Genomic DNA, 27,624 nt, shown 5'->3' on the forward strand with positions numbered 1-27,624 from the left:
CACAATTTCTTTGCTTTATCTAGTCTGATGAAAGATCAGCCACCCCAGGTCTAAATCTATTTTTATACCTCTAAGGTTCAGACACATGTATTTCACTTAGAGTTGTAATGTTAGCAAACTGGTGAACATTAGTGAACATTTCACCAAGTAATTTTTAACTAGGGAACTCCAGCATATTTTACAGACTACTGATAATTTTATCAAAATTGAAAAGTGCAGCCAAATTAAGGCTAAAAACTATTCTTTAAAATTAAAAAACAAAAAAGAATTCTTACCGTTGGTCTACAAAAACAAATTTCCCATCCATGGCGAAGCGTGTGACAAATTCTGTTGGCTTCACTTTTATTTCACTGCTTTTTTGTGGAACAGTGTAAGGATGCAGTCTCCCAATGGCAACAAGACAATTAAAGTTACTGCTGTTTTTCTCCGCATCATTCTCCTCTTCAACCCCCACCTCGCTAGAAGGCCAGCTCTTCAGATACCCAGTGCAATGAACAGTACAGTACTTTTTATGATCTAATTTAGCCAAAATACAAAACAATTTTTCATTTTCTTCTCTAAAAACATAAGATGCTATCATGTTCTGTGTTTATGTGTAAGGCATGAGCCTTACAAATCTACACATAAGATTGTACAGTTAATTCATCAGGACTTCTTTTATAACCACTATTCATACTCAGTTTACTTGTGGAAGTGCACTTCTAAACTTACAAAAGATTTTGGGAGGCAAGTCACAGTTGCAGGCAATTAACATGTATTCTCACATATAAAAAGAAAATTGAACAGTTTAGTAAGAGAGACTGCTTTTCTGTATGATACTGCTTTGATTTCAAACATGTGTCTGTCAATTATGGGTTTTAATAGAAATGTGGCAGGAGCCAAATGCAAATAAAATAAATCTGAATGGAGTGGAAAGGTGTTGCTTATAAAATAGAAAAGTCTTTTAAAGATGTGACTCAGAGAAGTGCATTAAGACTGAAAGTAGTTTTTAGAACAATCACAGCTGGAGATTTAAGTTTACATTATAAAACCAAAACATGGCCAGTTTGATTTCAGTATACAAAAACCTGATAAGAGATGATGACAGTAGCTCAATTATTGAATTTTGTGCTAGTATTTGCGATAAAAAAAATAAACAATGATGTTTACATTATGTGAACAGATAACATAACAAAGAAAAAAAACTGGAGTGTCATTTATTTTGTCGTTTGAGTTACATTTACCTATAATGTTACAGTATTTTTCGCTCCATAAGACGCACCTCTCCATAAGATGCACCAAATTTTTAGGAGAAGAAAACAGGAAAAAAATCTGGGAATTTCTGCCTGCTGGGCCAGCGAGGGAGATGGTGGGGGAAGTATGAACTCATAAAATATTCTGTAGTATTTATGACGAACATTTTAAATGTAAAAGTATGTAACAATCAAACAGGATATACTGCCTAAATATGGTTTAAAGGAAGTTACTTCAAGTGTGGGGCATTTTCCTGACCAAGCAATCTTGGCAGGTAGCTAAGTTGACTACAACTGTCTGGAGAAGCTGGTATTGCTAAAGCTCTGTGTCATGATGTTTTCACTAACTCAAAACATCAAAAGTATTTAAATAGAGATTTCTATCATGTTTACAGATCATCTCCCAGAGCTCATCTCCCAAGAACCACAACCACCTGCTTTTTACAAACAAGTGGGAAAATGATGATGGACTGAGTGCAGTCAGGAGATAGCCATAGAAATAACATAGGTATAGGATGGGGTGAGCTTTTCTCTTTCAAGATAAATATTTTTCTGTCTGTTAATAACATGCATAGAGTTAAACAATGCTTCTGATTTTTGTATGTTATTACTTTTAAAAGTTTAAATATTTTTTCATGCCTGTAGTTAAAAACTATAAGGCGTTTTGCTTTTTATGATTTTATTCTTAATAACCTGAAATGTCATAGAGGTGTATTCTCTGCCTTTATAGGCTGTGAGCTTCTATGTTTTAACATTTTTGTATTTTTTATTCAAACATAACTAAAGTTCTTGTCTAGAACCTGCATAGTTATAAGATTACAACTGAAATGTAATTTCTGACTTAAATATTTGTTCAAAGTTTAAGTTCAGTTTTTAAGGATTTTTAAGTATTTTTAGCCTGCAGTTTTGCATTAAGTATATGTGCCTACAGTTTTTCTTCATGACTGTAAAACTGCCTTGGATAATTTTTGTCTTTGCTACTTTTAAGCATAGAACCTAGAAATGATATAAATAAATAGAACTTGTATAGAATTAACATATTCTGGAATGATCTGGAATTATTGCAACAATGAAGAAATTTATAACGAAATACCCAGGTCAGTTCACAAACAATTTGCGACTGATTATTTGATTTCATTCTGATATTAACTCTTTATTGGGATGTTAGCTATGATGAATCATAGAATCTGTTCTCTTTGCCCAGGAGGTCTGTAAATCTTATAGGACTCCTGAGGAGTCAGTTGTCCAAATCAGGATCTGACACTACAATTCATATTGTGCTAAGTAAAATGCAGGTGAAGATTTAAACTCACTTAAATTTAAAATTAATTTAAATTAATTTAATATCTAGTGGCCACAATCTTGTTCATTATACCTACTAGCACAAATATCAGTTGCAATTTGCCATAAATTAAGAAATATATGTGATAAGAAATTTCAGAAGTCACTGTAACTGTTTGTGATAACAAATAGTTATACTGATTTCTTAAATGCAGTCTGCTACTGAAATTTACAGACTGAGTTATGATGTGTAAATATGTAATAAGACTTTAGCCTACCAGTTTAAAGACTATACTTATATGTATTCATCTGATCATCCTCATATAACAGACTGTAACTGAACTGTACTTTTTCAAACTACAGTTAAAGGACAGGAAAATCCAATGCTTTCCCATGAAAATCATACCATGTGCATAGAAAAGAAAAATAATATCAACACTATTTCACTTTCTTTATGATGCATTAGCTACAGGGAAGAGAGGTGTTCTATCCCAGAAAGGGGGCACTGAAACTCCACACCAGCAGTTGCACATAGAAGTATATAATGTCCATCGCAGGTTACAAGCCATGATGGGAATGTATAGTCTCCAGGCTTCAAAGGAAGATACCTCCAAATGCCAGATGCAGGGGAGGGGTATCAGGAGACAGGTACCTAGTTGCCTCATGTGCCCCCAGAGGCATCTGGTGGGGCTACTGTGAGATATAGGATGGACCCTTGGCCTGATCCAGCAGGGTTCTTCTGTAAGGCTACTAATTCTGTATCTTGGTTGCAAGGCCTTGCCTATTTATCAATATAGTTGCCAGAATCCTATTCATAAAAGTTTGCATAAATGTGGCTAATTGACAAGCTGCTGGGGCACTCTGCACCTGCACAATCAGCTGCATGACCAGGCACACGACTGTGACATGTCCAAGCATCATTTAGCTGCAGCAAGCTACATAAATCTTACAGGAACACCCAACAAGATACTCAATATTTGTGTTGGAGTATATTAGTTCAATCTTAACTATTGCTGGGTAGTATCAGTGCCAGAATGCTGCTTCAGCAATTTGTTTGCACTGTTTGCTTGCACTGTTTCAGTTAAAGTGACAGATAGGTATAAGTTTGGGATCACCCATCATTTACCTGCCATAAGACATTCTAAGGTTCATTGGGGAAATGGGAAAGTATTTTGCTACTCCTTTCAGTCTGTTATTTTTCTTTTTCCACATTTCCACATTATGCATTTCAAAGTACATGAACATACAGACAGAAACTCTAAAAGACGTGTTAACAAATCCTCAATTAATAATAATGGTACATCAGGAGGGAAAAAAGATGCATCTCTCACCATAAAAAGCTCTGAAACCTCTATAATGTATAGAAAGCTCTAAAGTAAATTATTACTACAGGTTGCATTCATAAAAGAGATATGTGATGCATCAGAAAATTCTAAAACAAGATATACCTGGGGATCTCACTGTCTTGTGGAAATTACTAATGATTCATCTATTTGTAAAATATTACAAAACTTACTGACAGACAAACCTTAAAGTACAATTTGTCATGTTTTTTGTAGAATGATATGCATCTGTAGGTCTTGAATGCATGGCCCAGTTCTAAATGATACATATACATCGTGAACTATAACACTACATAAACATCCACATTAGCAGAATCTTGGGCAATCCAAATGCTACGCTTACATTGATACAAAATAATATTTTAATACTGTATTTGATCAACATTGCTTCTGGCAAGCATTTGTTTTTCAATAAAATAGATATTTGTAACATGTCAGAACCGCTCCACTATAAATTTTAGATTACAAAATGTAATAGTTTAAGATTACAAATGCTCTTTTCTTTGTTTAATGCTGTATTTTGAACGCTGAAAGTTCATATTTTTAATACTAGTAAAATAAAAAAAATTATTATATCCTGAAATATAATAGGCACACTAAATACTGCATATCCATACAAAAACCCATCATTAGCATACTATTAGGACTCCAAATTGATGTGAACATGGAAACAAAAGTAAAGAGCAGACCATACACATTTGACTGGGCTCCAAAGCTTTGCCCATTCCATAAGCAATTTTTGGCAACCTAGTACTGTATGTTCATAATCCTTTGGGACCAGGAATCACAACTTGCTCTTTTCATTTGTACTGTGAGAAAAGTTCTTTATACAAGTATGATAAACCTATTTAATGCCTTTCAATAAGCTGTTCCAAATTCAAGCAATCTACTATTCCCATACAATATATGACAGTTTTAAATCAATCACATTTATAAATTTCTACTCCGAAATAATCCAGACACAGGTTAGTGGGACTTACTCCCAGGTGACTGTGCATATAGTTGCAGCCTGACACAATATTATATTTATTTTTTACATTACCACTGAACACAAAGTGCTTGAAATAGAATTTTCTTCATTTAATTAAACAATACCTTTCTTTGCTGAGTTCGGCAAGGACTCTTCTTCTTTGACAACATTTCTTACACACTTTATTCGACAAAAAAATGAACGTCGAGCACCAGAATGCAAACGAGATGTTCCTGCTTGAAAATCCGTGTGTACTTGCAAACCAGCTTTTAAAGTTTAACAAGAGTAGAATACACAAAAAAGAAACCTTGTAATGTGAGTACGACAAATATTTTGCATTAACATTTTCTTTCCAGCATACTGTCAGCTTGCTTCTGCAACTTAAGCTCATGTGACTATTTAGAAAGCTTTGATTAATTAAAAGTGGAACTGGAGTATTCGTTTATTTATTTATTTATATCCTGCCTATCTGGTCGATATGACCACTCTAGGCGGCTTACAAAATCATAATACACTAATAAAATAATAATAATATTTTTTAAAGAAAGAGATTATGACTCACAGGGAGTACTAATGTGAAATTTTATAACTTCACTGTTATAAATAATACAATTTTCTAAATGCAACTTAATTTTGCTGCTAATTTGATAGTACAGAGAAATGTTCTGCTGATATTCACATGAAACCATTTGCAAATCATATGTCTTTATGAGAGAACATGTAGTTACATTAGGATTGGCACTTAACATTTTCAAACTAGAGTGGTTCTTGGCACCAAGGCATTTTATCTCATGCTTAACTGCCACAGGTCTTGTCTATTGACAAGCACTAATGAACAGAAGAAAAATAAACTAGTATGCCAAGTAAAAATGACAAACAAGATCTTGACATATATCTAACAGCTTAATATTTATATACACTGGTGCCTCGACTTACAAACGTCCCGACATACGACCATTTCGAGTTACAACCAGCTCCGGCCGCAAAATTTTGCTTTGATTGGCAGCTGGAGCTTTGAGTTGCGACTGGAAAAAGGCAGGGGAAAAGGGCGGGGAATTCAAATTAGCTAACTGTTGGTAGGTGAAGAGGCTGCTTCTTTGTAGCTCTTTTGCCCCAATGGTTAGAGTGAGTGCGATTGGAGGAGGCTTTGGACTGCCTGATAAGGTAAGGTGCTGCTTTCTGCTTTTTAAAAACTGTTCTGGGTGGGTTTTGCAGGGTGGGTTTGGGCTTGGGGGGGGTTATGTTTCTGTGCTTTGTTGTTGTTTTGTTTTTTGGTGATTTTTTTTTGCAGCCCCAGTGCCTTGCGACGGGGCTTGCTCCTTTGTTTATTTTTGGTTTGTTTTTTTAAAGCCCCAGTGCCTTCGGGGCTTGCTTCATTGTTTGTTTTTGTTTTTTGCAGCCCCAGCACCTTGCAGTGGGGCTTGCTCCTTTGTTTATTCTTGCTTTGTTTGTTTTTTAAAGTTCCAGCACCTTTGGGGCTTGCTCCATTATTTTTGGTTTTGTTCTTTTTGCAGCCCCAGTGCATTCCTACGGGGCTTGTAGTGTTTTATTTTCATTTTATTTTAGGGGGAGGTATTTTTTTCTGGAATGGATTAATCGCTTTCCAATGCATTTCAATGGGAAATAGTGCTTCGACTTAGGACCATTTCGAGTTACGTCCATCTTCTGGAACAGATTATGATCATAAGTCAAGGCACCACTGTAGTCTAAAATTTGTTCCTTTAGTATTCCTTTCAATTCTGTCAAGGTACTCTCATAAGTACAAGCAACCATCCATAGTTTGCTTAGAACAAATCAGGGGTGTGGGGACATGTTTCCATGTACTCAAACATAAACAAGGACAGTTAAACCTGAGCATTCAAACATTTTAGAGGCATGCTTACTTTTTGCATCGATCAGTTTTTCTCTTGGTGAAGCATCTGAAGATGACAGTTGTTCCTTCACTTTGGCAACATCCTTTGGATGAAGATAGTCGAAAAGACTTTGCCCTATTAGACTTGCCTAATGGAACAACATTAGGAACTGATAAGCTGCACACCACACATCTCATTCACACACAGAGAACACAACTAATTTAAAAGCTATAATTCAATGGCCAGTATCTTGTTGCACAACTCTATGCAACAGAAATGACATCATCATCATCAGTGGCAGATTGCCACTAATTAAAGATTTTCTTTTTCAATTTTGGAGTGCATTTGACTTTGTCTCATTGGGCAAAAGTCACCCCCCCAGATTTTAAAAAAAAGAAACTATTTAATTAACAGCAGTCTGCAACTAATGATGATGTATTTTCCATTGTGCAGGCAGAGGTGCACAACAGGCTGCTGGGAACTGAGTTGTAAAATTACTTCAGCATACTTATATTTTCAATGAAGTTGCGCTACACACTTTTAGAATAAGCACACATCAGACATTTCTTTATGATATATTACATCATGTAACAAAGAACTGAGTAGAAATTAAGCATGTAGGTAATGCAAACAATGATCATATAATTACAAATAGCGGTTATGGTTCTTTGAGAGAAACCTGCATAGGTGAGAAACCTCCACATCTACTACTAAAGGGGAAATACCACATGTGCTTGGAAAGGGTAACTTAGAAGGTTATGCTAAAAAATAGCAAGGTGCAGGACTGGCACTGGCAGGAAGATTTTTTAAAAATGAGGATAATACTTAAAGGAATACTTACTCCAAATATTTGAAGGGGAAATATCCATCTGCAGTGCCTGACTAAAACCCCTGCAATGACACTATTAAGTTCTAACAGTGGCAAAATTAAAGAGGGAAAAGGTGGGGGAACAGAATATTTTGGTACTGTAAAAGCTAACTTATTTATTTCAGTGCTAATTTTTGTGGATCAAAAACCACTTCTTTAGAATTCATATAGAAACAAATCTGTTAGTCTTTAAAGGGCCACAGTATCTCCCCCCCAGCCCCATTTAATTTTGATAACACGCTGAGGTAGAGCTTTGTCACGGTGCTGTCAGCAGCTTCTGGGAATAGCTCCCAGGAAAAGCTGGAACCACCTGGTCTGGGGTCCCTCTAGAAATGACTCTGAAGCAGTTGGTGAGCAACAGAAGGAGGAAGATTGGGCAGCAACCTAATATTTCTTCCCTCTGAAAACTCACCCGAGCACAGATCAGATGCGGGAGCCATTTTGGCAGACAGCTGTGAGCAACTCCACCCCCACCCCCAGAGGAGAGGAGAACAAACAATATGACGTTGAAAATATATAACAAAGTAAGTTGAAGCCTTTGATTTATGAACAACCCCATTAAGCTGAAAAAGAAATTAGAGTGAAAATACTTGATCAAAAGAAGATAAAGAGTGGTGAGTTTTGCTTACCAGCCTGTTTCTTCAAAAACAAAACTGATTCTCAAAAAGCAGGCTGGTTCAAGGCCGAAAGAGAGACAGTGAGATGGAAAAATCTTTTGTTTCTGGAAAAACTCCCAGAGTGAAATACCAATGAACAGGCTTTAAGAGACAGAAATTTTGTGAATCCTGTTTAGCCTGGACCTTTCTCTCTAGACTCCGTGGGACTCTGATAACAGAATTTTGCTGGGTTTTTGAAGAAGGAGGAATAAGCTTTTGGAAGAAAGAAATTGGACTGTGAATTATCAGCGAGACAATGCAAACAACTAGACTGAGGAGCTAGGAAAACCAGGATGGGAGTTTTCTTCTTTTATTGAATCTTTGGATTAATGGAAATAACATCAGACAGATTATAAGGATTTCTACTGGAGAGACTGACTCCCTGTGTCTGCTGTTAGTCTGGATTTTTCTTGGCTGGACTGTGTGAGACTCTCATAATATTGCCACAGGTGTAATTTAAATTGTTGGGCTAAAAGTTGATTTATATACTATAATATCTGTGTAAGGATGGGAGGAAGAACCTAGGGGAGGTTTATGATTGTAGGTTGGGTTTGTTGATAAAACAGTGGAAGTTTCGAAAACATATTTGAGGGTTGGCCACTTTGGTCAAGGACACAGTACTATTTATACAGACCCTACTTATCAGAAAGATTGAAATGCCGCCCCCACCCAAATTAAAATATCAAATGTTGGGGACTTTGTCTACCCAATCTCAAAATTTGGGAATAGTGGCACAAAAATCAGATGAAGAGTGGTAGGCTACCATGCAAAATATAATAATAACAGGATTTCAGCAAGTAAATGAGTGTCTCAGCCAGATAGAAGATCTGATGAAAGAGAAGTTATCAGATGGTAAACAACAGTTAAATGAAATTGTACCAACTCCAGAACTGCTTTTATTGAGTAAGATACCAGGTAACATAGAGGGGTTAAAGAGTTACCCAGTGAGCTATTTAGCCACTACAGTCAGAAAATGTTATGTTAAAGATTGGATTACTGTCTTGGATCCATCCTTCTCTTCCAAAAACTGGAAGAAAGCAGAGCTACGGAAACAAGAGGAGCATACTGAGAACATATGGGAAGCGACAGAAAGGGATACCCTTTCAGGCATGCTGAATGACTGTCCAAATCAAAAGGAAATTGAACGATGGGATTATTTTACAAATGGTCTCAGTTTCCTCACAATGTTGGAGTAACTGAGATGTAAACTAAAATAAAATTGTAGGTTGATAACTGGAGGGTAATCAAATAGGTTTTTTTAAAAAAAGCAGAAAGTTGATTTGTTATTGAAATATGAAAAGTTTGGATGATTGTATATTCTGTGTTCTCCTATCCTCCAACTTTTTCCCTTTTCCCCACTTCCTTTTACCTTTTGTATTCCCTACCCTATTCCTAGTATCAATCAATCAATAGTTTATTTACAGTCCTTAGACCAGTCACATAAGTATAAAACCTTATAAAACCTTAAAATTTCTAACTTTCAATATTCCATTAGAACATGTTGGCATACATACAACTGGGAACGGCAATCTAATTGGTATTTAACTTCCGCAATCGAAGAATTGCTACACAGAACCTCGCAACCCGACAGGTGATCTGGACATCAACATCTGAGAGAAGGAACTCTAGCCTATTTCCCTCCGAACGTCCTGGCAATCTATCTATTAAGGGGGTTATAGTCTCTTTTCGCACTGCTTCATACAATGGGCAGGTGAAGAACATGTGCTGTATGGTCTCGATCTCCCTCAGGTGGCAGGAGCATAACCTTTCAGCAAAAGGGGTATTTTTATACTTCCCTTCTAGTACAGCAGAGGGGAGGGCCAAACACCTTGCCAGAGTAAAGGCTCTTCTAATTCCTTTAATTTCCAAAGATGTTAAGTATTTGGCCGGTACCATACAATTTTTGATGTAAGTCCTTGCTGCCATATTTTGGATGCTAGAAAGGTCTGTTTGGTATTCATTGTCCTCTATTCTTTGTTTAACTATTTGTTTTGCCTGCTCTATTCCAGAGGATATAAGCGCCTGAGGTGAGAGGCCAATTTTCCCCAAGTAGCCCTGGACCGATTTAACCCACTTAGATTGATAGTTATCTTTAAATAATAAGGAAAATAGGCCTTTTGGATTTGACTGTCCCTTTAGCCACACATATATAGATTGAATTCTAATCCAGGCTTCTACTTTAAGGCATCCTGTTTCTAGCCTTATCCTTGCATTTGACACGCATCTTGGGACCTGGAGTATAGTTCTTAAGAATTTGGATTGGACTATTTCTTGTGGTGCAAAGTGAGAACTGGGTGGCCCAATGGATGAGCCGTACAGCAGCTGGGCTAATGCCTTTGCTCTATACAATTTGAGGGCTGCTGGTATGAAGGACCCTCCTTGGGAGAGATGGAATTTTACTATACTATTTGCCGATCTTTCTCCTTGATCAGCCACAAATTTACTATGCTGAAGCCTAGATCCTGAGGCCTGTAATACTACCCCCAGATATTTGAAGCTGTTCACCTGCTCGATACTGTGTCCATTTATTTGCCATGACCTACTCTTGGGTCTCTGTCCAAAGGCGACTATCTTGGTCTTCTGATAGTTAATCGTTAATGATTTATATTCACAGTATGAGGCAAGCTTCTTAAGTGCCCTCCTCAGCCCTATGGGGGTTCTGGATAGAATTACTGTATCATCAGCATAGAGTAAGGCTGGCACTGTTCTATCTGTAAGTTTAGGTGAATGGAGATCGGCGGTGTTAAGCCAGCTTGATAAGTCGTTTATGTAAAATATGAATAATGCTGGTGCCAGTAGGCAGCCTTGCCTAACACCTCTGTGCGTTTGCACAGATTCCGTGAGGTGTCCCTGTCTGCTGCACCTGACTCTCAGGTATGTTTCTTCATGTAGGGCCCTGATTAGATATAGAAGTCTTTTGTCTATAGATGAGTTTGATAGATTGTCCCAGAGGTGTGTTCTCGATATAGAATCGAATGCTGATTTAAAGTCCACAAAGGCGGCATAGAGTGATGTTACTCCTTTGGCTGAGTATTTCTCTATAAGATGCTGTAAAATTAGGCATTGTTCTATTGTGGATCTCCCTGGCTGAAAGCCTGCTTGTTCTGCCCCAATGATATTTTCTACTTCGAGCCACTCCAGGAGTTTGTCTAGGAGGTGCCTTGCATATAGTTTGCTTATAATATTCAGCAAACTTATTGGCCTGTAGTTGGCTGGATCTTCCCTTTTCCCTTTCTTATAAAATGGGACCACTGTGGCCGTTTTCCATGATATTGGGATTTGGCCTGTGTCATTAATATGGGTGAAGAGAGGTGCTAGAAAGGAGCCCCACCATGTCTTGTTTTCTTTTAGGAGTTCTGGTGGGATGCCATCAAGGCCTGGGGCTTTTCCATTTTTTAACTGATCTATATGAGCTATTATTTCACCTGGGGTCACCGGGGGCCATTTGGGAGTGCTTCCAAGGATTACTGGAGAAGGGGGTACAATGACATCCTCATACATACTTGTAAAGTGGGATACCCATTTATCTGGTGGAATACAAGAGGATAATGGGTGTTTGGGCTCTGATAGTCTGCCTGAGATTAGTTTCCAGAAAAGGGATCGATTTTTGGCTTTTGCTGCTTCAATCACCTTCCTCCATAGTTCTCTCGTGTGTTCTCTTTTACTGTGACGTATCTGCTGTTTGTATTCTTTCTTATGTACCAGTAGTTTTAGGAGGGCCTCTTTTTTGACATGGTCTTCTGCTCTCAGGTATTCCTGATATGTCTGATTAACTAATTGTTTTGCTGCCTTACAGCTTTGGTTGAACCAAGGTTTGGATCGGTTATATGAATTCTGAAGGTTTCTGCTATATGAGTGGACGAGATGTGGCTGTAATTGTTGTAGGAGAATTTCATATTTATCTATGGGATTCCAGTGGACTGTCTGGCTTCCTACTGGATTAAGGGCATCAATCAGATTTTTCGAAGTTAAAAGTTGTTTTAAATTTTGTGCCAGTTTAGGTGGCCATCTTACTCGGCAACCCACTCTTTCTAGTGCTGTAATTTCAGTATAATATCTTGGTTCTGTGTCTAAATTTCTGACGTTTAGGTGGAAACTTAGATGTAGGGGGAAATGATCCCCCTCCATGTAAGGCAGTACTTGGAGAGTTTTGACCATGGAAAGGAGCCCCCTGCACACCAGGATGTAGTCAATTGTACTAGCTTTAGTTGCTGCCATAAATGTATATTTTCCTGGAGTATCACCTGTGATTGTGCCATTTAAAACTGAGAGGCCCAGTCTGTAGGCAAATTTGTACAGACAGGCCCCGGCATAATTTGCATGTTGGTCCTTAGATGCCCTCTCCTGATTCAGGGTCCCCACATTATCATTTCTTATGTTGGCTATCATCTTAAATTTGGTTCCCAGATAGTCATCATCTGGTCCCATACGGGCGTTTAGATCCCCACCAGTCAGGACCAGAGCATCCGGATGTTCCATGATAAGCTCTCTTACATAGTTTTCAAGGTCTGTCCAGTTTCCTTCTGTTTCAGCTTTTCTGGATGTGGGAGGTAAGTATAAGTTAATAATCAATAGGGTTTTCATACTTCCTGTAAGTACTACTGCCATGGCCAGCTGTCTCAGGGGGGGTTTCATCGTAGATTTCACTTTCAGAGCCGTTGATACCAGGATGCTCAGTCCCCCCTTCAGTCTCCCCGGTCCGCGCCCTGGGATTGCCTTTACCATGAAAGAGTTGAAACCATCTAGAATTATATCTTTGTCAGACCAAGTTTCTTGCAAAAGAATGATGTCATATTTGCTACGAAAGAAAGGAGTATCATGGGTTTGGGAGATACATCTGGTCCAACCTGCCACATTCCATGATAAAAGTTCAATTTTAGATGCAGATGTTTGGTTGCTTTCTGGAGCACACCGTGATTCTTGAGTGTCTGGTGCCTCATTTCGCTCCTGAATGTTCAGTTGTTCTGCCTTTGGGGTCATTTCCCCTCTTGTGGCAGAGAGCATTTTAATGGGGTTCCCTTCCTTGTATAATGTTAGCTTCTCCAGAGCAGGCAGGGATACATCTGATGACTGACATCCTCTGTAGGTGAGGGGAGCGACTGGTGTGGGAAAAGGATAATCTTTACGGGCCCAGTCTTTGTTGTTTTGATTTCTTTGTGTCTCTCTGCTAAAGGGATATCTTTCAGCTCTACCCAGGTAGGTAGTCGTTGTTGTGTTTGGAACTGTGGTATCTTTGTGGAGTTGGACTTTTTGTTTGTTTTCCCCCCATGCAATATTCCTGGACAAAGGCTTCTTAAGATGTTTATAATTTTTGCCTTCCAATAGTCAGTTCTGGGGATAAGCTACTAAAGGGGCATATCTATTGCCCATATGCCACTCAGAGGTGGAGTCGGAAATAGTTCCCATCGAGCAGGCTGGATGTAACTTCTCTTTGTATGGATGGTATATTCTATATTTTCTGGAGGATGTAATACCTTTTGAAAGATGCCTTGGCCTTGAGAGCATTTTCACCTGATTACTCTGGTTTTTGATTTTGCTTGTAAGATCACGAGGCTTGTTAATTGGGATATTGTTTGGGAAGGTTGCAACATTGATCTGCGTTTCCTTTCCTCTGCCATCTGATTTGGTTTTGGAAGGTGATCTGTTGTAAATGGTGGAAGCTTCAGCCCTATCTCTGTACCGGTCATAGCTAGGGTTTTCGGCTGTTATCCTCCTTATGGAAGCGGCTGTGGGGCCATCTCTTTGTTCTGGAACCTGAATTTCTCTGGATGTATTTGTTAGTTTGTAGGTGTCCAATTTTGTGATCGGTCTTAGGTTGATATTTGAGTAAGTTGTATGTATTCCCCATTTGAAAGATACTGCTATTTTTTCAAACTTGTACAACAGGCTCCAAAAATGATGGGCCTGTTCACTATTGGCGAAGATCAAGTGCACCCTGCCTCTTAGTTGCCCGGGCTTGCTGGGATAGATGCAGTAACATTTTGTGTTCATTTGAGCATCCCAATCCTTGCCCAGAATTTCTGTTATTGTCCACAATACTTCTGAGTTGGAGGCCCAGGTGCCATTTGGTTTTCTTAGTGGCCAGTTGTAGATGGTGATGTGGTTCACAGGCTTGAGTGATGGGCTTTCAGCAGGGGTGGACCCTTCACTGTCTGAGGTTGCTGACCATTGGGGTTTTTTAATCTGTATATCTTCCTTGCATGTTGTCACAGCAAGTGGATGCTGGGGATAGAGTTCTTCTGGGGTGTTTCCCCACCATTCGTCTATGGTTATTAGCTCTAGATTAGAGGATGTTAGGTCAGGTCCCTCTGTGTCCTCTGTGTCCTCATTTCGCTCATATGGATCAGCCCAGGCCTTTGGGGTCTTCCCAGAGATGGGCATTCGGTCCTGAGTTGCTTTTTCTGATAACTGTGGGTAACTCTGACCTTTAAAGGCTAGGGAGTTATCTTTGTGTGTTTGATCTTTTGTACCCAGCTCTTTTTTTGCCTGAAGTCCTCTCTGTTCAGTATTCTGAGGGTTTGAGGGGGGTGCTGCTTTTAAAATCCCCAACTTTATCATGTCAGCAATGCATTGTAGTATTGCTTTAGTATCAGCAATTTCTTTCTTTAGATCATGCAGATTATTGAAAATTGTTTGGTTGGATTTAGCTGAGAGGAGACACTGATCACGTAGTTGGGTGTAAATAATCCTAGTTTGTTCACTCTCGGGCCCTTGAGCATCTTGGGGGCCTACTGTTCCTTCCATATGGTTCTCCTTAGGCCCCGGTGTTGATAGATTTAAGTATTTATAGAATGATTCCATAGAGGCAGAGAGAGCCTTCTCTAGGAGTTCTGGGTCCAGAGACCGATTGCCAATTTCTCCTCCGGAGTGCGGAGTTCCGACTGCAGCCCCCTGGTATGTCTCTCCATTACTTATGCCTACATTGTCCGTAGTAAGTGGGGTACTTGATGTAAATTCCCTCAGCGGCCTTTGATTATAGGAGGGTACATGTTCACGTTGATCTGAGACCACACAGAAGTCTGCTATAGATTTCTGATTTCGCTTTTTGGGAGCCTTTTTTAACTTGCCATAGGTTTTTTTGGTCCTAGTGGTGACCATAGTTGTACTCCACAAATTAAGCTTATTTAGTGTCCCCTTCTACTTCTGCAGGTGCAAACTACCACTCAAAGGGAGAAGAATGTGGGTTTCACAGTTACGGTCAGTAGTAGCTGTATAAAAACACTTCTTAGCTCCGGTAAACACTCAAACATAAACCATTAAAGGGCAGGTTGTTCCACCCGTTCCTTGGAGGACTTTTACTCACTGTGAGTCAATTGTAGATTGACGGAGTCAGCGGATCAGCCCCTGCTGTATGCCAAACAACCCCCGAAGGCAGATGGCTTTTCTTAAACAAAGTAAATGTTTTTCTTGCAGACTTGATTCAGGCAGGTGCTTACTGTCCGCAATAGCGGTGTTATTTTCTTCTGTTTTCTTCCCAAGGCTGCAGTTGTGCCGTACAGAGGTATTTCTAATATCTCTCGGCAGCTCCAGTGGTCATTATCTCTGTGTTTACTTTTACCAAGGTTAAAATCATGCCTTCAGCCAAGAAGTAGAATAGGAACTTCAACTAAACAAAAGCTATAAAAACCGTATAAAATTACATAAAATAAAGATAAAATCACCGCTGTGTAGCCATGAGCGTCTTGCCTGGTTGAGCCGGAACCGGAACCCCCGATGATTGTATATTCTGTGTTCTCCTATCCTCCAACTTTTTCCCTTTTCCCCACTTCCTTTTACCTTTTGTATTCCCTACCCTATTCCTAGTAGTTAAAAAATAAATATTTTTTTAAAAATTGACAACACGCTGAGGCAGACTAATTCTTTGGAAACTACATCAAGTCCTTTATTCTGAAGCACTATTCTTGTATAACGTTTTATATTCTTTGCTAAAGTAATAAGTCTTGCAATCAGCTGGTATGAACTTTGATACACACCCTCCCTGTCTGGTAAAAGATGTTGTACACAGAAACACAAGCAGCCTGGAAGCTCAGTGATTCCACAAGGGTATCATGAGTATGGATTTGTATATTTCATTCACAATAAGCTGCAAATGACCATCTAGACCAGTTTTTCCCAATCTGTTGCCGTCTAGATGTTTTGCATGACAAGAACAAGACAGAAAACTGATGGTCAAGGATTATAGAAGTTGCAGTCCAAAACACCCAGAGGGCACCAAGTTCAGGTGATCTAGCCTTACGCACATTAGCACTGGTGAGATGAGTCTGCACTTTGCAACACACACTAAAGACCCAAATCCATTGACTTTAAAAAGTGGGGAAGGGCATCCTGACACATAGTGGCAGAGGTGATATACTTTGGCTTCCCTCTGTTCTGATATGTACACCAGCCTGAAATATTTTCACAGATAAGAAGACCTTTTCCCTCCTATACTGCAACCTCAACTTAACTCTAAGAAATTTCATTTTCTAAGGAAGAAAAAAATGATGTAGGCATTCTTTAAAAACTTTTCAAATGCACAGAACTTTACTGCACATTTCTTCGTTGGAAGAATTTTAAATTAAATTCTGTAACAAAGTGTTACCTACTGGGTCATAATTAAGTATTGTGGAAACAGATTCTGAAACAAACAAGATTTTTCCTCTGTCACATCCAACCACAAATAGGAACCCATCTGCAGCCTGTAAATTAAGAAAAATAAATTGAGAACAAAGTAATAATAATTAGGTAATGAGCTGCAATTTGCTGCCAAAACGTAGAGAAGTTCCCATACACAAGCACTATCAGCAAAAGGATTCTGGACGTTGATTTCTCCCTCAATTTGAGGAAAGGGTCTTCTAGCCAATGAAAGGAACTCGTTTGAAGCTAAAACAGAATGTTTGGATCTCTTCCCACATGAATGTTTGAATTTCATAAGACATTAAGATAAGCAACCAAAACAAAACAAAACCCTGCCTTGATGTGGTGGCACTTGAGATAAAGAAAACTCTCCCCATATTTTACTTAGGGCCTTCTTTGAATGTACTTTAACCCTTCCCAAACAGCTTTCAAAAACCCTATCCAAGTTGTTAATGAAAGGACAGTTGTTTATGGAGCAAAGCAAAGACTTTAATCTTCTATAAATGTCATAGAATCTTCAAAATTATCCAGAATGATAATTTAGAGTCAAGTGAAATTTACCATGTGTTTCCTTTATCATGTATGCCAAAACATAACAGTATGCTTTTGTTTTATGTATATAATACTGCTGTTGGTCAGTTCTTTAGGAAGGTAGTATATTAAGTGGTAACCTTAAGATCACTTGCAGATGAGCTGTAGTCTGATAAAACGCAGCAGAGTCTAAACTTAAATGAAGTCTACCAATTTGACTCCCAGTTTGCTGTTTCCAAAAAAGTTAGAAATCATAAACCAACTTCAACCCTGGCTTCAAGTTCTGGCTTGTTTGGGAAGCAATAAACCAGGAGTTCAGCTACATTAAGCTTTTTCCTCCTAGTAACTAAAGCTGTCCTTTGCTGGCAGAAGGAAACAAGAGAATGGGATCACACCACATGGATTAGCATGCTTCTTATGTAGAATAAATCAGGATTCTCCAGAGTAGAGATGGGCACAATATAAGTCAAGTAGAGTAAAACTGCGAACAAAGAGATTATATCACAAGAAAAAGGAAGGAAGACCACGTATTGACATCAGCAAGTCCGGCGATCAAAGAAAAGTGGAGGAATTTGCCCAAGCGCTTGAGGAAACCCTTCCAGGCTTGGCTGATGCAAATGCACCTGAATGATGGGAACATTTCAAGAAAGCTGTTTACAATACCACCTTATCCACATTTGGCAAGAAGACCAAAAAGACGGCAGACTGGTTCGAAGCCCATTCGGAGGAGTTGATGCCAGCCATCGAGGATAAGAGGAGAGATCTAGCAGCATACTAAGTCTGTCCTAGCGAGTACAACTTGCAAGCTCTTCGAGCTGCTCGTAGCCAAGTCCAACAGGCTGCCAGGAGATGCTCCAATGATTATTGGCTCCAGCTCTGCTCTCAGATACAGATAGTAGCAGACACAGATAACATCAAGGGAATGTATGATGGTATCAAGCAGGCTTTAGGTCCAATATAGAAGAAATCTGTTCCCGTGAAGTCTGCTACAGGCGTGATCATCCAGGAATTAGCACAGCAGATGGACCGCTGGGTGCAGCACTACTCTGAGCAATATTCCAGAGAGAATATAGTAACTGAAGAGGCATTAAATAACATTGAGTGCCTGCCTGTCTTGGAAGAGTTGAACAGTGAACCAACTTTAGCATGAATAAAAGCGGCCTTGGATTCTCTCGCTTCCGGCAAGGCACCTGGGAAGGATAACATCCCTGTTGAAATGCTGAAGTGCTGTAAAGAGGTCATCACCACCGAGCTGTATGAAATCTTTTGTCTTTGCTGGAGGGAAGGTGGAATACCACAGGACATGAAGGATGCAAACATCTTCAAATTGTATAAGGAGACAGAGGCAACTGCAATAACTACAGTGGCATCTCTGTTCTCAGCGTTGTAGGGAAGCTGCTTGCCTGTGTTGTGCTGAAGAGACTCCAGGTGCTTGCAGACAGAGTCTATCTAGAATCACAGTGTGGATTTCAAGCTAACAGATACACCACTGACATGGTATTCTCCCTCAGACAGTTGCAGGAGAAATGTAGGGAACAGCCACTCTTTGTGGCCTTCATAGATTTCACAAAGGCCTTTGATTTGGTTAGCAGGGACGGCCTTCTTAAAATACTTCCCAAGATTGGATGTTGACTCCTTAACATCATCAGGTTCTTTCATGAGGAAATTAAGGGCAGTATAGTTTTTGATGGCTCAGCATCAGATCCCTTTGACATCCAAAGTGGAGTGAAACAGGGCTGTGTCCTCCCGCCAACCCTGTTTGGGATCTTTTTTGTTGTCATGCTGAAGCACGCCTTTGGAACTGCAGCAGAAGGTGTCTATCTCTGGACTAGATCAGATGGAAAGCTCTTTAATCTCTCTAGACTGAGAGCAAAGCCCAAAGCCCAACTGAAATGCATGTGGGACTTCCTCTTTGCTGATGATGCAGCCATTATTGCCCACTCTGCTGAAGACCTCCAACATCACATGAATTGTTTTAGCAAAACCTGCCAAGACTTTGGACTAACAATCAGCCTGAAGAAAACACAAGTCATGGCCCAGGGCGTGGACTCACCTCCCTTTATTACCATCTCCACCCAAGAATTGGAGGTTGTTCATTACTTTGTGTACCTTGGCTCAACTATCTCTGACACTCTCTCCCTAGATGTTGATCTGGATAAATGCAATGGCAAACCAGCTACCATCTTCTCTAGACTCACCAAGAGAGTACAGTGGTGCCTCAACTTACGAACATCCGTACTTAACGACCATTTCAAGTTACGACCAGCTCCAGCCACAACATTTTGCTTCTACTTGTGACCGCAGCTTCCACTTACAAACAGAAAAAGGCAGGGAAAAAGGCGGGAAATTCAAGTTGCTAACTGTAGGTGACAACGAGGCTGTTTCTTTGTCCCAGAAGTTAGAGAGTGTGCATGGGAGGAGGCTTGGGACTGCCTCCTTCAGCTTCTGAGAGAGTGTATGTGTGTTTGCAGGGAAGCTTCAGGCTGCCTGGTAAGGTAAGGTGCTGTTTTCTGCTTTTAAAAAAATGTTCTGGGTGTTTTTGCAGCGTGGTTTTGAACTAGGGGGTTATGTTCCTGTGCTGTGATGGGACTTGGGAGCTTTGTTGATTGGTTGGGTTTTTCTTCCCATTTCCGATGGGTCTTGGGGGGTTTGTTGCTTTTTGGAGTGTTTTTTCCCATTTCCGATGGGTCTTGGGGGGTTTGTTTTTTGGTTTCCCCCCATTTCCGATGGGTCTTGGGGGGTTTGGTTGCTTTTTGGGTTTTTTCCACATTTCTGATGGGTCCTGCATGCTTCCCTTGCTTTTTTCTTTGTTTTGTTTGCCTTTCCGGCCTGCCTCCTTTGTTCTCTGTGCATTTCCGATCTGCTCCGTTTGTTTTCTGTGCATTTCCAATGGGTCTTCCACGCTTGATTACTTTTCTCTTCCCCCCCCCCGTCCACCAGAAGGAATTAACTGCGTTTCCAGTGAGTCTTGCAGTGATTTTTTGGGGGGGGGATGATTTTTTTTCTTCAACCGGAACAGATTACAGTGGTGCCTTGATTTACAAACTTAATCCATATTGGAATAGTGTTCGTAAGTCAAAACGTTTGTAAGTCAAAGCAGCTATCTCCCATAGGAATGCATTGAAAACCGATTAATCCATTCCAGCTGTTTCTTGTTCTTATGTCAAGGCACAGTTCGTAAGTCAAAGCATTCATTCCCATAGGAACGTCCTCTACCATTAGGAGGATGCATTTTAGACCCTAGCAGCCACCAGAAGAAACCTTTGGAAAAACATTTCTGATTTTAAAAGCAAAAGACTAAACTGCATTTTAGACCCCCAGCAGCCAAAGAAACCTTTGCAAAACCATTTCTGATTTTAAAACCAAAAGACTAAAATGCAGAAGAAACCTTTGCAATCAGAAGAAACCTTTGCAAAACCATTTCTGACTTTAAAAGCAAAAGGCTAAACTGCATTTTAGACCACAGCAAAGAGAACAAAGCAAAAAAAGCAAGGGCAGCATGCATGAACCATTGCAAAAACAAATGGAGCAGATCAGAAATGCAAAGAGAACAAAGCAAAAAGTATGCAAGACACATTGAAAATAGGGGAACCCCCCCCAAAGCAACCAAGCCCCCCAAGACCCATCAGAAATGGCAGGGAACCAAAAAAACAAACATCCCCCAGGACCTATCACAGCACAGAAACAACCCCTCCAGCCGAAAATCACGCTGCAAAAATACCAAGAATAGTTTTTTAAAAGTATAAAGCAATACATTATCTTAGCAGGCAGCCTCCTCAGATCGCACACTCTCTAACTGCCCGGGTAAAAGAGCTACAAAGAAGCATCCTGGTTGCCACCTACAGTTAGAAATTTGAATTTCCTGCCCTTTTCCCCTGCCTTTTTTCTGTTCATAAGTCAAAGCTCCACTCGCAAGTCAAAGCAAAATGTTGTGAACTGAGCTGCCCGTAACTCAAAATGATCGTCGGTCAAGGCATTCGTAAGTCAAGGCACCACTGTAATTGCACTTCAATGCATTCCTATGGGAAATGGTGCTTCGACTTATGACCATTTCAAGTTACGCCCATCTTCTGGAACGGATTACACTGTATGGAAATACCACTGTATGGCTTAACAAGAAGCTGATGACATATACCAAGATCCAAGTGTATAGAGCCCGTGTCCTGAACACACTCCTGTACTGCAGTGCACGGCAGGAGAGGAAGCTGAACACGTTCCATATGTGTTGTCTCCGACACATTTTTTGTTTCACCTGGCAGGACAAAGTTCCAAATAGAGAAGTCCTAGAATGAGCTGGAATTTTTAGCATGCCTACATTACTGAAATAGCGACGTCTACATTGGCTTGGGCATGTCGTGGGAATGGCTGATGGTCGGATTCCAAAATATCTCCTGTATGGAGAATTAGTGCAGGGAATCACCCCAGACGGAGACCACAGCTGCAATACAAGGAGACCTGCAAGCGGGATCTGAAGGCCTTAGGAATGGACCTCAACAGATGGGAAACCTTGACATCTGAGCGTTCAGCCTGGAGGCAGGCGGTGCATCATGGCCTATCCCATTTTGGAGAGACACTTGTCCAGCAGACCGAAGCAAAGAGGCAGTCCCAAACCCAGCAAAATCAAGGAGCTGGTCAGGGGACAGATTGTATTTGTCTTCAGTGTGGAAGGGATTGTCACTCTCGAATTGGCCTTCCCAGCCACATTAGATGCTGTTCCAAGACCTCTATTCAGAGCATGTTACCATAGTCTCTTGAGACTGAAGGATGCCTAATCAAATTGGGGTCCTTCTTCTCTGGTAGCACTCCAATCTGGACAGGAGCTCGGGCTGCCTGGCCTGGCCTCCTCTGACAGCCAACCACTCATTGGCTGTGCAGGGAAAATCTCCATCCTGCCTCCTTTTTGGAGTAGTCAGCTGCTGGAAGAAGTGGAGATGGCCAGTGCAAGCTCCTGTCCAGATTGGAGCGCTGCCAGAGAAAAAGGAGCCTGGTGGCACATAATACAAAGTGAGTGTCCCAGCTGCCACAAGGGTATGGGATGGATCTGCATGGCCCCTGTGCTGCCACACAGGTTACTTCATACTTAAACTTAAGTTGTGTCCATCTCTACTCCAGAGTTCTGGCCTATAATTTCATCTAAATCTTATGTTAAAATGCAGCAATTTTAAAATGATGCAATATTAGCTGGTGGAGATATACAATGGAAATCAATATTCTGATCAAATTATTTGCATCTAAACATCAAAAACATGTATTTCCATAATACATATTTACTGACCTCAGAATTATTTCTTAAAACGTTCTAAACAATATTATGCTTGTGTTTTAAGTAGAAAAATCTGTTACCTAAAAATCTAACAAGCTTACTGCCATGTCCTCTTGGGCATTTGGAATGGGGGGAGGAGTTTGCGGTGCTAACATAGCACCCATTCTAGTGTTTGCTATATATATAAAATTTAACAAGAGCAGACCTGGGCAAAATGCAGCCCGAGGGCCACATACGGCCCACGAGCCACTCCTGTCTGGCCCGCAGACAGTTTTGAACATGAAAACCATTTATAGCTTTTTGTCTAAAGTTGATCAGTTGCTTATCTTTAACATACTGCAAAAAAAGCTCTTTAGTATTTGTAAAGATTAACAAGTTTAAAATAAAAACAATCATAACATCACTGTTTCATTTTATTTTTAAGTAAAGTTGGTTCGGCTCCTGAACACAGTTCAGATTCTTCATGTGCCCCCCCACAGAAATTAGTTGCCCACCCCTGAACTAGAGGATCCCATGGAGAATTGTGAAATACATATATTTTAGAAGCAAGTAATGTTGTGTTAAGTGGCTATTTTAAGCTGTAATTGACTTTTCTTAACCTACCTTAAGGATTAAGTGTTGGAGTTCATTATCTTGTAAAAATGAAGGCTTATAGCGGATCTCTGAGTAAGAATTAGTAGAACCTGTAACATAGCAGTTATTTAAGAAGTAGATTTAATCCATACCAAAAAGAGAGGCTTTACATGAAATCCTTCATTATTAGCAGGTGGAAATAATACAAACACATTAGTACTCATTTAAAATTCATATTCTCTGAGAGAAAATTTGGCATGAAAGTCAATTATCAGTTTACAAGAAAAACCAATTGTGAATGGAAAAAATGCACATAATGAGGTAGCCAGCTATTTCAACTGGACAGGAAAAAGATCAGGGGAATTATATTTTGAAATACTGAATCAATTTTCTTCCCAACAGAAACAGGTAAATAGTCACCCAAGAGTATGCAGAAGATGCAGAAATGAATGGGAAGAAGACAAAACCCACCACAGTATGACCAACAACATTCATAACTGGAAAATTGTATTTGGCAGGAGTACTACGTGGAATGAGGGCACAGACATTTTTGGATGTATGTCTTGCCTTACGTTACCTGGATAGTTGTGATTACACAGATTATGTTTATTGTAAGGGAACCAGTCATCAGACATGCTCAAACTCCCTTAATTTCACAGATTAGTTTTCCTATTATTTTCTGATGTAAGCAACAGACTTCTTACTACTTAACACACAATTATTAATGTTTATACTGCCAGCTAATACTAAGTTATCAAGAATCTTATGCAGTAACTACATTGACAAATAGTATAGTTCCAGGATCGGCACAGTTAGATTTGTAGTCTTTTCTGTTGAACTACACAATATACAGCTCAATGTGAATCAGCCTGGATTTCCCTCTGTATTTTTCTCCCTCCATCACTGGGGCTTCTACTTTCTTGCAAGTAAATTTATTCACATCAGTTCAGATGTATGCATCACTTCTGCTGATGAAGAAAAGCAACAGGGGCATGTGAAAGGACTGGTTCAAGGCATTCAGGAGTGGTTTTGAAGGTGATGTCTTAAATCACATGTTCTTTGTGACTGTCAGAACATCCACCCCTACGAGCTCTCTCCTTTTCACCCCAAAATTTATTTTACTTTATTTTGATTAGAATTATTTATCTTAGTGTTAGATCAACAGGTTGCTGCAATGCTGGGGTATTTCCTTTGCATTCATCCAGCTACTTTCCAGGATTACCTCCTGCAGTGACCATACCAGCTCTTTCTACAGTGTAGTTTGTCTACCGCTATGTTTAGCTTCTTTCACTTCATAATCCCTGCATCCACTGCTAAACATTTTTCATACTGTATGATCTCAAGTGAACATTAACAAATTGGCAAAACCCTGCTCATCCAACACCAAGGGAAATGGCTTCCTGAACTTTCTCTGGGCAGCATCTCAGGGACACCAAAAACCTTTTATAATCCCTTTGCCAGGTCCTATATTATAAACCAGGGCTCTCAAACTCAATTTACCTGGGGGCCACTGAAGGCAGCGTCTGGCTGAGGCTGAGCTGCACCAGATTTTCTGCCAAACGGAGCAAGAGCCCAAGAAAGCCACCCAGGAGTTTCCTTAGCCCGGCTAGGGCTCCAAGGAGGAGGACGGGTGTGTGAGCCCTCAAACACAGAGAGGTCTGGCACACTCAGCAGCAGCCGCCAGCCCCACCACAACAGGGAAGCAAACTTTGTGAAGTGAGCCCAGGCAGCCTCCAGAGCCGAGGCGGCTGAAGCAGTACGAACAGGAGGAGAAGGAAGCACCGCCGGGTGCTGAGGTGGCTGCTGGCTGGGCTGGTGCTAGGGGTGCTGAGAGAGAAAGAGAGCCAAAGAGCCGCTTCCCTGGAAGAGGCAGCGGCGGCAGCTGCTGTTGGCGGTGCTGCTGGAGGCGCTCTTCGAGGACAGGCTGGGAGTGAGCTCTGCTCTCAGGCATCGCTCAGTGGCAGCTCGGGAAAAAGGACCAGCAGTGTGCCTCGCTCGCTGGCTCTCCCCCAAGCCATCGCGTCCTGCACCCTCCATCCAGAACTGCAGCCTGTCAGCTAGCAGACAGGTGGGCTGGCTGGCAGGCTGCAGTTCCGGATGGAGGGTGCAAGAGGCGCTGTCTTTAGAGAGAACCGGCGAGCGAGGTGAGACTTTTTTTTTTTTACTCTTGACAGAAGAGGACGCGTGGGCACTTCGGGGGGGGAGGCAAGGTGGAGGCCACAAACTATCATCCGGCGGGCCGCAAATGGCTCCTGGGCAGCATGTTTGAGACCCCTGTTATAAACTGATGTATTTAACAAGGAACTCGATCTGAGGGGCCTCTGGGGAACATACATTTCCTAAATGCAACGAGCAAGTAGAAGAAAACACTTTGTGATCGAATCCCACCTATTCTGTACAAGCCACTAGGAAACAGCCAAATTTATGGTGTTCAAAAAAACCCTGAGAGGAACTGAAATAGCTGAAGCAGAAAGGAAAGTATTGCTCTCAAATCAGTGGTTGCCAGAAGAGTATTCAAAACAGTGGACAATTAAGATAATCAAGCTACTACAGCTCATCTAATCTTTTGTGCTTCCTTTGGAGGTTTCCATGACTATACGTTCTTGCAGATTCAAACCATCCCCTTTGTTGCTGTCAGTGCCCCACTCTCCTATTCTATCCCAAAGACAGCAAAGCCATATCTTCACTGACAGGGTAGGTTGCTATCAATACTCAAAGCAGCTATTTGAACCACTAGACTGGCAGTGGTTTTTTGTGCTCCGTTTGGCTTTCATTCCATATGTTTGTGGTCCATTCCACATATCTATAAGCCAGTCCAATCCATGTCTACAAACCTTTTCCCAAATATGACAGATATGGATGATGAATGTGAAATATACAGTGGTAAAAATCGAAGTAACATTCAACCGTTTCGAAACAAGCAGCTCATGCTATACCCTCCCAGAACCAATACATTCCATCAAAACAGTTTAAATCAGAGGTCTCAAACTCAATTTACCTGGGGGCCACTGGAGGCAGAGTCTGGGTGAGGCTGGGCCGCATCAGATTTTCTGCCAAGCGGAGCAAGAGCCTGAGAAAGCTGCCCAGGAGTTTCCTTAGCCCAGCTAGGGCTCCAAGGAGGAGGGGGAGGAGGGGTGCGCGAGCCCTCATCGCCAGCCACGAACCCCTCCGGCTCCTTCTTCACTACCACCAGCAGCAGCAGGATGAAGAAGCAGAGAAGGGAGGGAGCGCCGGCGACCGCTTAGCCGGGGGGAGAAGGGCATGATTTTTTTTAAACCCTCACAGAATTCACCTTGCCAAAGGAGAAAAGCCCCCACTGGTACCTGCGAAATTAAACAGAATGGGGCACCCCCCACAGGTGCATGCACACACGCACACAAACACACACACACGGAGGTCCGGCAACCTTCCTATGAGGGCCCCACTCAAAAATAGATACACTCGGCAGCAGCAGCTACCCCCCACCACGACAGAGAAGCAAACTTTGCACGGCGAGCCCATGCACCCTTCAGAGAGCCAAGGCGGCTGAAGCAGGACGAAGAGGAGGGGGAGGATGCAAAAGGCGCTGTCTTGAGAGAGAGCCAGCGAGTGAGGCAAGGCTTTTTTTTTTACTCTTGACAGCAGAAGACACGTGGGTGCTTTGAGGGGGCAGGCAAGGCGGGGGCCATAAACTATTGTCTGGTGGGCTACAAATGGCCCACGGGCCGTGTGTTTGAGACCCCTGGTTTAAATATTTCTGCTCCTAAGAGAAAGTACTTGTAATAACAAGAAAACCACTGAATATTAGATCAGTCCTTTGATCTATTACGTTAAAATCATTTTGTTCTGTATCTTGGTCTGTTAGAACCCAGCACTCTTCATAGAGCAGCCTGCCATCCCACATAGAATGCTAGTGCTTTTACATTTGTACAAGCCACTCTGCACTGGTGTAGCTACTAAAACAAAAACTGCTTTTTAATACCAAGTACTCCTTACTTGCCTTTCAATGACTTTAAGTGCTGCACGGCCATTCTTAATACTGTAAGTTTATCCAGTTTACGTGCCACTGGATTGCACTGAGGTATCATGGCAGATAATTCTTCTATCAGGTTATTCATTTTGTCTCTTCTTCTTTTCTCTGTTTGACTATGAGCCTCCCTAGGAAAAATATAAAACCTTCAATTAAAATATCTCTGCCATGCAAACAATCTGTGACATACATATTGATTTTTTAATATTAGATTATTACAGCTGAAAAAAATCTATTTTAAACTCCTTATGCCACACATGATTATCAGTCACCTATTAACGTGATTTAAAGGAAGAACTATGCTAAGATAACACTCAGAACATTCTGATAGAAATCACACCAGGTCAATATGCCAAAATTCAGGAATATACATGTATTTTAGATTGTGTAAAACCTGAAATTTTGTAAAATCTAACATTTCAGAATTTG

The 27,624-nt window shown here is 40.8% G+C and overlaps 1 protein-coding gene across 4 annotated transcripts in view; it reads right to left on the minus strand.

Moving 5' to 3' along the window:
* Positions 1-27,624, minus strand: part of BMAL2 (basic helix-loop-helix ARNT like 2) — a 67,200-nt gene that overhangs the window by 11,660 nt on the left and 27,916 nt on the right. For all 4 annotated transcript variants that reach the window (XM_078394242.1, XM_020797787.3, XM_078394243.1 and 1 more), the window contains 6 exons: positions 27,166-27,323; positions 23,217-23,296; positions 16,789-16,881; positions 6,710-6,827; positions 4,952-5,092; positions 276-516 (listed from right to left, as the gene is read on the minus strand). In XM_078394242.1, the coding sequence (XP_078250368.1) occupies positions 276-516; positions 4,952-5,092; positions 6,710-6,827; positions 16,789-16,881; positions 23,217-23,296; positions 27,166-27,323 (831 nt within the window). The remainder of the gene's footprint in view (positions 1-275; positions 517-4,951; positions 5,093-6,709; positions 6,828-16,788; positions 16,882-23,216; positions 23,297-27,165; positions 27,324-27,624) is intronic.

This window comes from Pogona vitticeps, chromosome 5 (genome assembly GCF_051106095.1).
Source record: "Pogona vitticeps strain Pit_001003342236 chromosome 5, PviZW2.1, whole genome shotgun sequence".
In the NCBI taxonomy this organism is placed as follows: Eukaryota; Metazoa; Chordata; class Lepidosauria; order Squamata; family Agamidae; genus Pogona; species Pogona vitticeps.